The sequence below is a fragment of the Sinocyclocheilus rhinocerous genome, unplaced genomic scaffold (genome assembly GCF_001515625.1).
Source record: "Sinocyclocheilus rhinocerous isolate Xijiao unplaced genomic scaffold, SAMN03320098_v1.1 scaffold1364, whole genome shotgun sequence".
In the NCBI taxonomy this organism is placed as follows: domain Eukaryota; kingdom Metazoa; phylum Chordata; class Actinopteri; order Cypriniformes; family Cyprinidae; genus Sinocyclocheilus; species Sinocyclocheilus rhinocerous.
In genome coordinates this window covers 1,036,278-1,051,990 of record NW_015627534.1, presented here as the reverse complement: position 1 = coordinate 1,051,990, position 15,713 = coordinate 1,036,278, and the positions used below count along the sequence as shown (strand labels likewise).

The window sequence follows — 15,713 nt, the reverse complement described above, 5'->3', positions numbered from 1 at the left end:
TAACTTTTTTAACCCTCTGGTGTTGTTCGGTCTGTTGTTCGGATTTTAGACCGGGAAAATTTTTTTTTTGAAATTTAAAAAATCGCTACTTCATCAGAATGGTGCGAAACTCGATTACTTTTATGGCAGTCACTATGTGACCACAAAAAAAAAAAAAATATATATATATATATAAAAATAAAATCGTGGACTTGATTCGAAAAAGCTAAATGGTCGTAAAAAATAATAGTCACACTTGTGTTGTTTCGCGGTCAAAAATGACCGCCATTGGAAATTAATGGGAAATATGCAAAAATACAGAGAAGTTTTTGTGTGTACAATCTACAAATCATTCACGATGCAGAAAAAATGTGCACAGCAATGAAGGGGTGACACTTTAAAATATCAAGTGTGCAAAACAAAACAGTTGTCTTTGAGAATTTTTTTTAAGTCAGAGAGATAACAGAGTAGGGCAGGGGCGTAGCCATCATTTCAGAAGTGAGGGGGACAGAAATGTTTTATATATATAACATTACAATATAACATTTCTGTAATCTATACAAGCATCTGCTTTCGGAAGGCCAAATAAAGTGCTTTTGCTTTCGCCTAGAAACACACAGCGTCTCAGTGACATGGCTGCTTCAACACTAACTGCTGTTACTGAAACCATGCCTTCTTTCTTTGCGTGCACATTTGGGCGGCATTATGCAAATATTTCCACATAGTGAGGTAGATATGTGGGGGCGTGTTAGAACGAGCCGTTTTAGGGGGGCGTGGCAGAGTCTTAACTTTGATAAAGAATATCTCTTTGGTTTTGAGACTTTAGTCTTTGCAACTTCAGGGATCTTATCTATGCACGAACAGATGGTAACACTCCAAAGAGAAAGGAAAACTTGAAATCGCATCATATGACCCCTTTAAAAGTGGGGGGGGGGACACGTTCCCCACGTAATCTACGCCCCTGGAGTAGGGTGTTATTGGTGAAGAAGGAAATAACAATTCTAAATTAAGTTAATTATAAAGTCTACATAACACAAATACATGTTTAAACACTGTAAAACCAAACAAAATTAGTGCATTGTATGTTAATAGGTATAAATACTCACCATTCTAAGCTCTTTTTATCCTTCTATCCTCTACACAGAGTCGTCCCAGAATAATAAATTGGGCTTATGGAAAGACGATAGCTCTTGTCACAAATAGGCTGATATTTATGGTTTACAAACCACACACAATTGCTTCTTTCTGTAAGCCACTATATAATAAAAACCAGAAAAACTGAGAAATATGCACGTGCATTATAACAATCAATATACAATTTTCTTTTTAAGGTGGGAAATCATATCTAACAATAAATGCTGCAAAATCATGAACAACGTTCATGTTTGATATTTATTTTCTTCTGCATGTTATTACAAAAAACATAATCAGAAAAGGACAAATATTTATGCACATTAAGAATAAATGAATGAATTAATTAATAAAAATGAATAAATTAATAAAACAAATAAAATATCTGAAGCATTTATTACGCAAATCAGTGCATACATGCAAATAATTGTAGTCATTATGCTGTCTATATAATGCTTGAATTAAACAGAATAAAGTCAGCCCAATACAAATCTTCTCTCCTTTTGTCTGGTGGATAATCATAGCAATAACTTCTGTAAAATCAACTATACGTGACTATCTAATCATCACTGTTAGAACTTTATTGTTACAGATGAGAATTTGTACTAAACCCGTATTATTTTTCAGTTCACATTAGCAAAGGACTCGTGTTGATGGATGAGAATCAGAATAATGTTCATTTTTAATAATGCCTGGCATGACTCTTATAATTAGGTGAATTCATCCATTTACGAATTTTTCTGAGGGACCTTAATTGTAACCTGTGGAGGAAAGAGTTAGTGAATAATAAAAAAAAAAATATGACTGAACAAATAGCTGCAATATGGAGATTGTGGACTAAATATGCATCTAAAACACTCTACTTGACATCTTTTAATTTGAAATAAGCAACTCTTAAAGCACTGTGAGAAATCACTTTGGGCAAATGGAGGTTATAAGACAGATACAAGTATGCCATTTATAGTTTACAATAACGAGTGAATTATGAATAATGAGTGCACTTTTAAATATCTGATGGCAAAAGCTTACCGTTTTGACCTCTGTGTAGTTGTCCAGTCCGTACTCTCCTAACTCACGACCGATTCCCGAGGACTTGTATCCCCCAAATGGAGCCTGAGCTCCAAACACGTCATAACAGTTAATCCTAATGAAATAAAATGACAAGCACAAACCACATTTCAGAAAACAGCAAAGATGTCTGATAAACCAATGTCTAAGGTGCCACGTTCCCTTAAAGGGAAACGAGGCGTTTTAGGTAGGCGTGGTTGACTCTTAACTTTTATAAAGAATATCTCTTTGGATTTGAGACTTTAGTCTTTGCAACTTCAGGGATCTTATCTATGCACGAACAGCTTGTAACACTCCAAAGAGAAAGGAAAACTTGAAATCGCATCATATGACCCCTTTAAAATAACGAAGCACATCTCATGCTCACCACACAGTGCCAGCGCGCAGGCCGTTGGATATGTAATGGGCCTTGTCAATGTTTTGGGTAAAAACAGCAGCTGCAAGGCCGTATTTGCTGTCATTGGCTCTCTCAATCACTTCCTCTAAAGATCTAAACTTCAGAATTTGCATCACAGGTCCAAAGATCTGACAGAAAAGAAAGGGAACAGCATGTTATCTCATTTTACTGGATGTAAATCTTACAGCAAAATGGAATGAATAGAATTAATAATCAAATTAATATAGAAAAAAAACAGAATTTAAATAGAAATGCATCTATTCAGCCCTCTGTGTACAGAATGCCAAAAATTTTGCATTTTAAAACTATGTAAAATGGCATTTTATATTAATTCAAAACAACAGGTATAGCTCCTTTGAGGTAAATCTGAAAGAAAAGGATATATTGAGATTTGTGGTGAGACGTGATTGGTTTTTATTTATTTAATTTATTTATTTAGTTGACAGGGACATTGTACATTAATAAGTTTAATTAGAGTCGAACTAGACTCTTTGAGCATAACAACATCCATACCATATTTATCTTTTGCTCTAGATGATTTAAGAGATCTAATTGTTCTCATAACATCAAAATCACTAACAGGACTTATTCTAAAAACAGGCTCCATAGGTTGATCTCTCCTACACATCTGGTTGTTAACTGATGCTGCGTCTGAATTTGTGTAAAGTCAAGTTTGTACTGCATTTGATGATGTATGCATGCATATAATATTAATTCAATCTGCAAACGGTGACTGCCAGCTGTAAAACTCTGAAAGTGATTCTATTACATCAGGGCCAGTATGCACTTGGCTTAGAATTTGCATAGTCACATTTTTTTTCTGCAGGTTTTCAACAGTGTTTTTCACAGTGCAAACCGTTTCAAATAACCTTTTTCCAGATAGTTGTGCCTTAATGTCTGCAAGCTGACACTATGACATTGCATAGTGTCAGACAATTTATTTATAAATGCCTTTTAAATTCCAATTCATTTCTTGAATTTGATATGAATTCAAATTTAGGAAGCGAACTGAATGCAGAATTACATTTTGAATTAGTGTGTGCGGAAGCAGAATTTTATAGAAAATAAATTCATAGCTAATTTTTAATTAGAAAAGTGTGTCAAGTCTTATTTGGAAGTAACCGTTTCAAATAACCTTTTTCCAGATAGTTGTGCCTTAATGTCTGCAAGCTGACACTATGACATTGCATAGTGTCAGACAATTTATTTATAAATGCCTTTTAAATTCCAATTCATTTCTTGAATTTGATATGAATTCAAATTTAGGAAGCGAACTGAATGCAGAATTACATTTTGAATTAGTGTGTGCGGAAGCAGAATTTTATAGAAAATAAATTCATAGCTAATTTTTAATTAGAAAAGAAAAGTGTGTCAAGTCTTATTTGGAAGTAAAAAAAAAAAACTTTGAATTTTAAAGGTTTATATTTAATAGATCAACTTTTCCTGACTAGGGTGGGGAAAAAAACTAATTTCCCAGAATGCAATATCTGTGTTGAAATTCTTTGAATAGCAATTCATTAAATTCCTCTTCCTGTTACCGCAATTCATTACCATATTTGATGTTTATAAGCCTAAATTAAATCTGTCAATCATATAAAGTGGTTGTGTCTCTTCAGAAGACTTGGATTAAACCGCTCGATTCATATAGATTACATTTACAATGTCTTTATGAACCTTTTGAAGTTGAACAGTTTGGTTGCGTGGAATTTCAATGGATGGACAGAAATAAGAGAAAACACATCTCTATTTGTGTTCCGAAGATGTAGAAGTTATATGGATTTTTAAATCCATATATTAAAATTATTAAAGTTAACTAAAAAAAACATTAGTTGAAATAAAATAAATGTTAACTGAAATAAAATTAAATATATATATATATATATATATATATATATATAAACTTAATTCAGCTAGTTTCCAAAGTAACATTTCTCATTTTCATTCAGTTTAACGTGATGTACTAAAATAACTAAAACTGACATAAAAATGAATAAAAGCCATATAGACTATTAATAAAAAGTCAAAAACGCACATCAAAATCTTAAATCTTAATCTCTAAATCTTAAATTCAAATGGAAAATACAAAAGTAAAAACAAATATTAATTTCTGACTTTAATATTTATTAATTGTCGTTAATACTAATTATTTAGTTAGGACTGATTATTCATGCAGGAAATATTAAATAAACACTTCTGGAAAGCAAGATGAATGGAATCCCACTAGATCTCGTTTGTAAGTTTAGTGAGAGCTCAAAACTCAAAATCTTGACGTGAATGGAAAGGCCCTTTCCTTAGTAATATGTTGAATAATTCAAGTGCACGCACCTTCTCCCGAGCAATCGTCATGTCATCTTTAACATCTCTGAAGATGGTAGGCTGGATGAAGTAACCGCGGTCAGCTGCCGCCTCGCCGCCACACATGAGCTTAGCGCCATCACGCTTCCCACTGCTGATGTAGCCAAGAATCTTCTGGAATTGTTCCTCATCCACCTTCAGCGAAGAGTAAGGATGTTACTAATGGATGCAATATCAGAGCGCTATGCTGATCATGCATTAGTTCAATAGGATGTCCTTACACAAACACACTCTCAAACCCACATGCAGAAATGTTTGTATAAACTAAAATATGTGACCCTGGACCACAAAACCAGCCATAAGGGTCCATTTTTTCGAAATTGAGATTTATGCATCATCTGAAAGCTGAATAAATAAGCTTTCCATTGTTGTATGGTTTGTTAGGATAGGACAATATTTGGCCGAGATACAACTATTTGAAAATCTAGAATCTGAGGGTGCAAAAAAATCTAAATATTGAGAAAATCATCTTTAAAGTTGTCCAAATGAAGTTCTTAGCAATGCATATTACTAATCAAAAATTACGTTTTGATATATTTACAGTAGGACATTTACTAAATATCTTCATGGAACATGATCTTTACTTAATATCCTAATGATTTTTGGCATAAAAGAAAAATCAATAATTTTGACCCATACAATGTATTTTTGGCTATTGCTACAAATATACCCCAGCGACTTAAGACTTTAGTCTTTTAGACTTTAAGCTTTTGTGCTCCAGGGTTACATATGATACAAACAGGTTTATAGGTTTGTGACACAGAGCTGTACCTGGGGGCCCTGCTCTGTGTTCAAGTCAAAGGGGTCTCCCACAATCCTCTTCTTAGCTCTCTCTACGCTCCGCTCAACAAACTCATCGTAGATGCTCTCCTGCACAAACGTGTGAGAGCCTGCACAACAGCACTGGCCTTGGTTGAAGAACAGGGCGAAATGAGACTGCTCCACTGCCTCCTCCACTGCAAACGCAAATATCCTTTCATTAGAAAGATCGACACACTGGTTTACTATTAGAAAAGGGTCGTTCTTTCTTCTGTGGAACACAAAAAAAGGTATTTTGAGAAACATCTTACTGTTTTTTGTCCATACTATGAAAGTAACTGCTGTCCAGTGTTGTTTTGGACCAAACTGACTTTGATTTTATTGCCAAAAAAATTCTAAATATCTTCTTTTGTGTTCGACTGTTTATAAGAAAGCCATACAGGTTTGGGACGATGTGAAGGTGAATAAATGTACAATCCCTGTCTGCTAAAAAACACAAAAAAGCACTGTAGTTAAAAATCACTGAAAAGCAATCATGAAAAAAATTATAGATTAAATAATTTAAATAGGGCATACACATATAGGAACTACATAAAGTAAGAAATAATAATAAATATAAGTAAAGACTATATATATTTTAAGTATATGTAGCTACAGATTAATTGGCCACATTTTGGCATCTTTCTGTTGACAGTCTTTGAATTCATTGCCCAGATTACTGAGCAAATGTGACAAGCCTTTGGCAACAGAAGTGCTGTTTCTGCCATCTAAACATGCTTTAAACACACACACACACACAGAGAGACAGACAGACAGACAGACACACACACACACGCACACACACACACAGACCACAGAGATACACAGACACACACACACAAACAATTGCCACAAAAATAATAATTTCTGTGACCTATTTTGTGCATTTCTGTCAACTCGAGCACTTTTGAGAAAGGTTTGAAATCGGTGGAAATCACGGAAGTCCATTCACCAGCAATTCTACTCGACGTTAATAAATTATTTAGATTATGATACTTGTTTGTTCCACTGTTTACTGCATCTGTTTATACTGTTGCTGCATTTATTGTTGCATGATGATGGATGTTATTTGGCAGTTATTTGTCATTTGGTGATTGAAAGCTTTATTTGTGGTTTGTGTGTTAGAGGATGAGGTTCTTGTGTGTCTGATTGTTTGTGCCGTAAACTGTGTTGACAGCGTGTCGACGATTTCGTCAATGGCGAACGGAGAATGTTTATTCAGCAGGTGCATGTATATCTATCTCCACTAAAGTCTTAAAAGCTCCAAAACAGCATTTTATCCATATGGACAGAGACGGGGTGGAAATGGTTATGTATTACTAAATAATGCCATTAGTAAAAAACGTTCTTAACATTATAGCAGACCTCATGGAAAATAGGAAAATATCATGAGCCTTTTAAGTTGCCACAGAAATATAAACTACTAATAGTTTAATAAAATGCTGCAGGTGTCAGGATGAAAGGACTCACTTTTAGCATCTGACAGAATGATGTTTGGACTCTTTCCTCCCAGCTCCAGTGTGACCTTCTTCAGATTACTGCTACTTGAGGCTTTCAGGATGAGGTGACCTACCTACAAAATGACAAGACGACACTCCAGTTAACAGACAAAACAAATTTACTGTAAATTGCAAATATAATATCAAAGGCAAGGTTGTCGCAATACCAAAATTACACAGAACTCGTGCATTTATACATATAAAACTCAATATAGTAGTGTGTTTCGACTGCATTTACACCACACTGAACCATGATTTTGAAACAAATCAGATTTATTAGCATTTATTATTTTTTAAGCCATAACTGACTATATTTACATTGTTCACCCAGTTCACCCAAAAACGAATATTCTGTCGTCATTTACTCACCCTCAAGTCGTTCCAAACCCATAAGACTTTCCTTCATTTTCGAAACACAAATGAAGATATTTTTAATGAACCCTGAGAGATTTCTGTTTCTCCACTGAAATCCAGATTTCTATTCCAAGATTTTGGGTTTAAAACAACATGATGGTGAGCAAATAATGAACTGAACCACAGCACTGAAAGAAGACTTTTGCATTCTACTGTATTTGTCCAAGAAATATCCATTACTGAAGACAATCCTCTTACCTCAGTGGAGCCAGTGAACGCTACTTTGTCCACATCCATGTGAGACGCAATGGCTGCCCCGCCGTGGTACCCATTCCTGGGATAATGTTGACGACACCAGCAGGGAAACCCACCTACAACCAGTCAAGATGGTGATCAGGTGAGTAAGCAAAATGACAGGAATCAAGTGCACTTGATGGTGGTTCAACAGTGCATTCAGTGTGGCTTCACTATTAATGGCTTCTTAACATATAGACACTGTTTTAAAGAGCTGATGCAGAGATGACGTATTTTTGTGAGCCAAAACCTGGAAATGAGTTGCATTTTAGCACTTCTGGTTCTGAAGTCAAAGAGTTTTTTGAATGGGTTTTTCGGTGAAATGCCTGAAATAAGGTCTGAGGTTAATATAAGCTCAAAGGCCCGTTGCATGAAGCCGGTTTGCATGTAGTTTGAGCAAACTCTGAGTTTTCAAGTTTAAGAAGGTGGGTTGGTTTTGAGCGGATTTCGTCGCCGTGGCTACCCTGCTCCGGATCAGGGTTTATTCTGAGTTAGAGATCGCAAACCCAAACTGGACCAGGCAGCTGTGAGCAAAGTGACATATATCGGATGCAATAAAACCACTCCTCCTGTATCTCTCGCTCCAAATTAAAGCAGTTTAAAGAATTTTAGAGACAGAATTGCCCATTTTTTAAATAATAAATAATTAGCAGCATATTATATTAATTAGAATTATTTATAATTCATATTCAAATAATTATTATATGACCTGGCAAGTTATATTAAACTTTGTATTTACATTAATTTAAATATATACATATCAATAGCTAATAGCTAGCTTATACTATGGTTTTCACACCTAAAGGCATTGTTCAGATTATGTATTTCAAGACATTTGTCAAGTTTTTGTTCTTAAAACGCTCTTGTGTTTAGCATTCATTTCTAACGCATCTCATTCCACGCCTCCATTGCCAATTCCAAAATGTAATTTTAGACTAAGTAATAGAGGCTTGAGCCGTTGATAGCAGACTAATGCAGTTATTAATGCAGTTTTTAGAGAAAGAGAGATTAAGCATGTGTGAATTACCTCTCTGAGTCTGTGTCTCTCAAGTGTTCGGCAGCAGCGTTTCTACTAATAGCGAAACTTAAGTTTATCTGCTTCAACAACAGCGCCGTTATTACATTATTACCTTGCTAGTAAGAAACGTCATGTAGCTTTTAAGTTGCTAAACTATTTTACTGCTAAAATCGTCAGAGCAGCGCTGACAACACGTTTCTGTGCGTATGTATTTATGTGTTTTCTATACATAATAAAATGCAATTTTGTAGCAAAAACATGGAAATAATTTGTCGTTTTTTAATTATATTGTTTACTATATGTGACCCTGGAGCACAAAACCAGTCTTAAGTCGCTGGGGTATATTTGTAGCAATAGCCAACGATACATTGTATGGGTCAAAATTATCGATTTTTCTTTTATGCCAAAAATCATTAGGACATTAAGTAAAGATCAAGTTCCATAAAGATATTTTGTAAATTTCCTACCGTAAATATATCAAAACTTAATTTTTGATTAGTAATATGCATTGCTAAGAACTTCATTTGGACAACTTTATAGGCGATTTTCTCAATATTTTGATTTTTTTGCACCCTCAGATTCCAGATTTTCAAATAGTTCCAAATAACCCTAACCCTAAGGTCCACGGTCACATATGACTGACAAATATATGCATCACATTAAGTTTACTAGTGTAAGGATTTTATATGCAATTCGAATACATAAATCTTAAATTTGGGTCTAAATATTTTTAGTATATTATATATTAGTGCTGGAATCTGCAGAACTCTTCAGATTGCAATTATAAAAACTAGAAAACACTGTGAAAGACAATTCATCATAAGGACATAAAGTTCACCTCAAGCACTTGACCACCATGGGCACGTCCACAGTGTAGGAGACCGCATATGGCTTTCCATTGTCAAGAGTCTCTAGTTCCTATTTAAATAAAATACAAATAATATTAACATATCATTGTATGATTGTAAATATATTGATATATATATATAATTGATGCGTTTCAAAATGACAGGACCCACTGTGGAAATTATAACAAGGAACCAAAAGTAATTTTGTCTTCAACTAAAAATCCCATGGACTCTCCAAATTATATTTTCTAAAATGACATAATACTTTGTACTAAGCACAAACGTCAGTTTTACTACTTCAGTATTAAGTTACAAAGTACATAGACTCTCATTAGTAGTCTAGACTCTCAGTATTCATCGTCTTTGTCTGCAGTTGAATGTGTAATCTCATTTATAATATTTTCTTGGGTTTATAATGGTTACCCTGGTTCTTTATCAAGCATGTTTTCAGGATTTTGTACCGCTTCTTAATACATTTGCTGCAGTGCATAGCTCAAAGTCTACGAGGGCGAAGGTTGTTTGAGAGACTCACAGCTAAATAGGCAGCATCTCTCTTTATGCAGTCTGCCAATCGGCTCAAGAGCAGCCCGCGGTGGGACGCATCCATACGCCGCCAGGGAGACCCGAGCTTAAAGGCATCTTTGGCAGCCTTGACAGCTTTTTCCACATCCGCCTGCACATTAAGTAAAGATCATGTTCCATAAAGATATTTTGTAAATTTCCTACCGTAAATATATCAAAACTTAATTTTTGATTAGTAATATGCATTGCTAAGAACTTCATTTGGACAACTTTATAGGCGATTTTCTCAATATTTTGATTTTTTTGCACCCTCAGATTCCAGATTTTCAAATAGTTCCAAATAACCCTAACCCTAACCCTAAGGTCCACGGTCACATATGACTGACAAATATATGCATCACATTAAGTTTACTAGTGTAAGGATTTTATATGCAATTCGAATACATAAATCTTAAATTTGGGTCTAAATATTTTTAGTATATTATATATTAGTGCTGGAATCTGCAGAACTCTTCAGATTGCAATTATAAAAACTAGAAAACACTGTGAAAGACAATTCATCATAAGGACATAAAGTTCACCTCAAGCACTTGACCACCATGGGCACGTCCACAGTGTAGGAGACCGCATATGGCTTTCCATTGTCAAGAGTCTCTAGTTCCTATTTAAATAAAATACAAATAATATTAACATATCATTGTATGATTGTAAATATATTGATATATATATATAATTGATGCGTTTCAAAATGACAGGACCCACTGTGGAAATTATAACAAGGAACCAAAAGTAATTTTGTCTTCAACTAAAAATCCCATGGACTCTCCAAATTATATTTTCTAAAATGACATAATACTTTGTACTAAGCACAAACGTCAGTTTTACTACTTCAGTATTAAGTTACAAAGTACATAGACTCTCATTAGTAGTCTAGACTCTCAGTATTCATCGTCTTTGTCTGCAGTTGAATGTGTAATCTCATTTATAATATTTTCTTGGGTTTATAATGGTTACCCTGGTTCTTTATCAAGCATGTTTTCAGGATTTTGTACCGCTTCTTAATACATTTGCTGCAGTGCATAGCTCAAAGTCTACGAGGGCGAAGGTTGTTTGAGAGACTCACAGCTAAATAGGCAGCATCTCTCTTTATGCAGTCTGCCAATCGGCTCAAGAGCAGCCCGCGGTGGGACGCATCCATACGCCGCCAGGGAGACCCGAGCTTAAAGGCATCTTTGGCAGCCTTGACAGCTTTTTCCACATCCGCCTGCATGCAAAAAAACATGGGAGAGAAACATAGACTGAAAACGTCATGCAAGACTTGATTTAGGCCAGCTAATGCAACTATCACTCGTCCTATCAGGCCATATTTCTTCACTGGCAGCATTACGTGAAATACACTGCACAAAAAAAAAAAAAACATCCTGCTGAGGTCATGTCAGAGACTTTATTAAGTTATGCTTTATACATTATGTTTGTGAGGTAACGTTAGTTCAATTTAAGCCGGCTATTTGATACGTGTTAAATAAATATGCACAGTTATTTCTAATCCCAGCTCCTGGTTTATATCTGCTATGCTGCTGTAGGAAAGTCAAGCAGACGCATGTTTATCAGAGAGAGCGGGGAGGGGGGTTGTTAAATAAACACAGGTGAGGAGTCAAATAAAGTTAGGGTTAAAGGGATAGTTCACCCAAAAATAAGAATTCTGTCATCTTACACAGTTACTGCCCCTTTACCATAGAACACAATACATATGTACCCAAAATTAATTAATTTAGTTAATTAATTTTTTTAATTAACTAAATTAATTTTAAAATCAGAGTAATTATTAATTAAAAATAATTACTCAGATTTTAGTGCAAGTAGGCTAAACTGCCATGTCCCCAAGTAAGCTTGCATAAATTCAGCCACAAATATAAGTAATAAAAATCAAACAAATTCCACATTTTTCAATATTGGTGTGTATTCGTATTTATATTATTCCACACCAAAATATATATTTTTTGTACAAAAACACAGTCTTTACAGTCTTTAAAACATGTCGTGTCCGTGAGCTGAATGTCCTCCCTGTTACTCAGATTAAAAACAGGGTTTCTGCAGGATTTTTAAGCTCAAATTTAAGACTTTTTAAGACCTGCACAAATACAATTAATACCATATGAGCGGGGTAGGGCAATGTCTATAGTACCATATTAAACTGTAAAATTACTGTAAAAAGCATAATTTACAGTTCAGATACAAGTTTTCACAAAAACAAAGTTTTATAAAATGATAAACTTTACATTTCAGCCAAGTTTTATGGGCATTTTTATCTTTAAGCAATTTTTTCTAAAAGTGTGCACCATCTTTTGAGTCAAATTTTTGCATTTGGGCTGTTACCAAGCAAATTAAATCAGTATCAACAAAACTGATCTTTGCAATGCAGAGGAAACACAGAAGCTGCATTGTAAGTGGCATTTAGATGCATTTACGCACTGTTTAATGCAGCTCTGAGGGACATTAAATACTTTAACCTGCAATTACAAATGCATAAATAATGTTTTGATATTTTAGACATAAAACATTGAAAACTGATGTTTGAAATTATAAAAAAAAAATCAATATCACATTTGTAATCATGCTACTTTTGGAGAAAAAAAACGGCACTCTTCGTGTGATATTAACTATGTCAAATGATATAAATATATACATTTTCTGCCCCATAGCTAAAATTATGTGTTAATTCTAAATGCATTTTAATAGACTGATTCATGCAGTGAAAGAACGCACTCTAAATGCTTCATCATCTAATCATGTATACGTGCACTCTGTAGGTGTGTTTTGTGTTTGCTTTTCGCAGTATACTCATAATAACAAATCGCACATCGTTAAAACAATAATTACGATATTATCGCAGACCATACATATCGCACACTCCTATTCTGTTTAGATTTTTATAATGCATTGTCTTCTTATCGATCCACCAGTTCACATTTAACGCTCTGCGTGTTTGCAGGGTAAAAACATGGGTCGATTTTCGCATTGGTCTGAACTCTGAACAAAACAAGAGTTTTATTGAAAATGCTCATTCATTCTCTGCCAGCAGGTGGAGCGTTTGGTAGAAATATCACTGTTTCCCCGGTAAAGGCAGAACACAAAGCAGCACAGCACCGGATTTTGAATGTGCAGCGCTCATGTTTCATAACCTTTTGAAGTTTAATCGTCACATTGAGCCATATCGCAATTCTGGTCTTTCTGTCCCCAAATTTAAGACCTCTTGAAATCATAATTAAGACTTTCTTGTACAATTTAAGACTTTTTAAAGCCTTAAATTTGATACAACTAAATTTAAGACTTTTTAAGACCCCGCGGAAACCCTGAAAAAAATCACGCCCCTTGAGTGTTCCCTGATCACATGACTCTCAGGAAGTAGAATACTTTTTGGTGGCAAACTAACTACAAGAAACAAAGTATCACTCCTTAATTCACCCTTTTTTCAATGTTTTAGAATGATTCACTGATGTGGTAAAGCAAAACATGTCCACTCTGTTATGCTTATTTATAGCGGAAACTGATCTCTTTTTTTTTGTAATTTTGAAAATATGGTTAATAAACAGGTTAAAAAACGTCCTTACTGCCCGGCTTCCAGAGAATAAATATGTATTTGTTTTGTAATAAATTCGTCTGAATCATTATATTTTATAGAAAAAGAGTTATCAGCTTGAACTTTGTTCTTGTTCAGTTTATTTAGCTGTTTTAATGATAAGACACGTAAAGGCAAGTGTGCCTAGGGTCATGAAGGTCAATAATGCACCAGGTACTAGTTCACATATGCATACTTTGGTTACGATTAAATCATAAGTAGAAATTTATGTCAGATCAGGTTTTCTTTGCATGAATGTATTGTTCTGTTCCAGTGATCTGCTGCAGCTCAACCTTTGCCTATGTTTTATCTAATGGCATATTTGCAAGAATCATGCCAAAGGAACAGTCTCCAAGAGAATCAACAGCTGCCCAGATGAGAAACGTCCCTCACATGATCTATGACCCTTATGATAGTTGCTTATGAATGGAACTTAGTGTCTCCAAGATACCGTCGTTAGATAACCACATTTGCGTAAAGAAAAGAACACCATGTTGGATGTAGCTAGAATCGTCTGTACTGTTATCCTCTCAGAACCAGTAGAAATGACGTCTACAGATCATCCATATGAATAGAAGTACTAGTGTCTCTATGTTGTAAGTTAGTTTGAGGCTGGCTCCTCTTACTCGTTTTCTACGGCCTTTGGTGGAGAACTGTCTTCAGTAAACTCTGTCAACTGACTGAACTTCAAATCTGGTCTCTAATTCCCCGACACTACAGTGCATTAGAGAGCTGTTTGTGTAAAATACTGCTTAAACACTGGCACTATTGTCACAGAACATGGATTCATTTTAAAATAGCATTCAAATATATGATTTTAATATTGGTAACTTTATTTGACATGTGCATTTCTCAGCAACCTGCTTTTGTTATTACAAGTCAAGTCAAGTCAAGTCACCTTTATTTATATAGAGCTTTTAACAATACAGATTGTGTCAAAGCAACTAAACAGCATTAATTAGGAAAATAGTGTGTCAATAATGCAAAATGACAATAGTAAACACTAATTTTTCAGTTAAAGGCAGTTCATCACACATGTACACACATGATATGATGTTCACTAATGCGTGTCAGGACATCTGACTCTTTTCTTAAATGTGACTATTGAGACGCATTACATTCCTATTTTCATGGCGATGCATCAAGCCTGTCACATGACACTTCACAGTCACAATGGCACTGAATGACGGGTATATCTGTATTTCTTTCTTTTTTTATTATTTCCTTTCAGATAAGAAATTTGTAATAAAATGTATACTTAAATATAGACACCAGGTCCTTATCCTTTTATTTACTTCTAACATGCATTGAAACAGATTGAATATATCCCTGAAATGTAAGTGTTAAACTTGCTTCTACCGTATCCTGTTCTTCTATATATTCAGATTTGTGGTGCAGCTGAAAGGTGTTCATGTTGCAGAATCTGTTTGGATATTCATTTGCATCCGCTGCATCGTTGAACCCAACTCTATACGCCTTGCATGCGTTAACACATTAACTAGAGTAAAACTAAAATTAGTCATGATTATTTGACAATTTTTCCAGCCTTTGATTTTATTTAATAAAAAATAAGATATATACGATTTGTCATTGGAGTGAAACTTGAATTCATGTTACTTCAAAAGACTTGGACCTTTTCAATTTGCTGTATAGAGAAAAAAATATTTAAAGGAACACTCCACTATTTTTGAAAATAGGCTCATTTTCCGACTCCCCTAGAGTTAAACTAGTGCACGGGCTTTTTCAAAATTATACCGGTTTCACGGTACATGGCGGTATTTTTTTTTTCATGCATGACCGGGTGTTAACCATATTTTCTACTGATTGAGAG

The 15,713-nt window shown here is 34.6% G+C and overlaps 2 protein-coding genes across 2 annotated transcripts in view; both read right to left on the bottom strand.

Annotated features, from left to right (window-relative positions):
- Nucleotides 1-1,470: 1,470 nt before the first annotated feature.
- Nucleotides 1,471-7,943, bottom strand: LOC107728351 (aldehyde dehydrogenase, mitochondrial-like). The gene is given in 8 exon segments (XM_016538494.1): nt 1,471-1,871; nt 2,140-2,254; nt 2,546-2,703; nt 4,901-5,065; nt 5,702-5,886; nt 7,199-7,301; nt 7,840-7,895; nt 7,898-7,943. Coding segments are annotated over 8 exon segments (831 nt in total). The 5' UTR covers nt 7,914-7,943; the 3' UTR covers nt 1,471-1,838.
- A 2,897-nt stretch (nt 7,944-10,840) lies between these two features.
- Nucleotides 10,841-15,713, bottom strand: part of LOC107728260 (aldehyde dehydrogenase, mitochondrial-like) — a 9,410-nt gene continuing 4,537 nt past the window's right edge. Inside the window, exons 4-5 of the mRNA XM_016538378.1 lie at nt 11,387-11,527; nt 10,841-10,924 (exon numbers count right to left, since the gene is read on the bottom strand). Of these exons, the coding sequence (XP_016393864.1) occupies nt 10,841-10,924; nt 11,387-11,527 (225 nt within the window). The remainder of the gene's footprint in view (nt 10,925-11,386; nt 11,528-15,713) is intronic.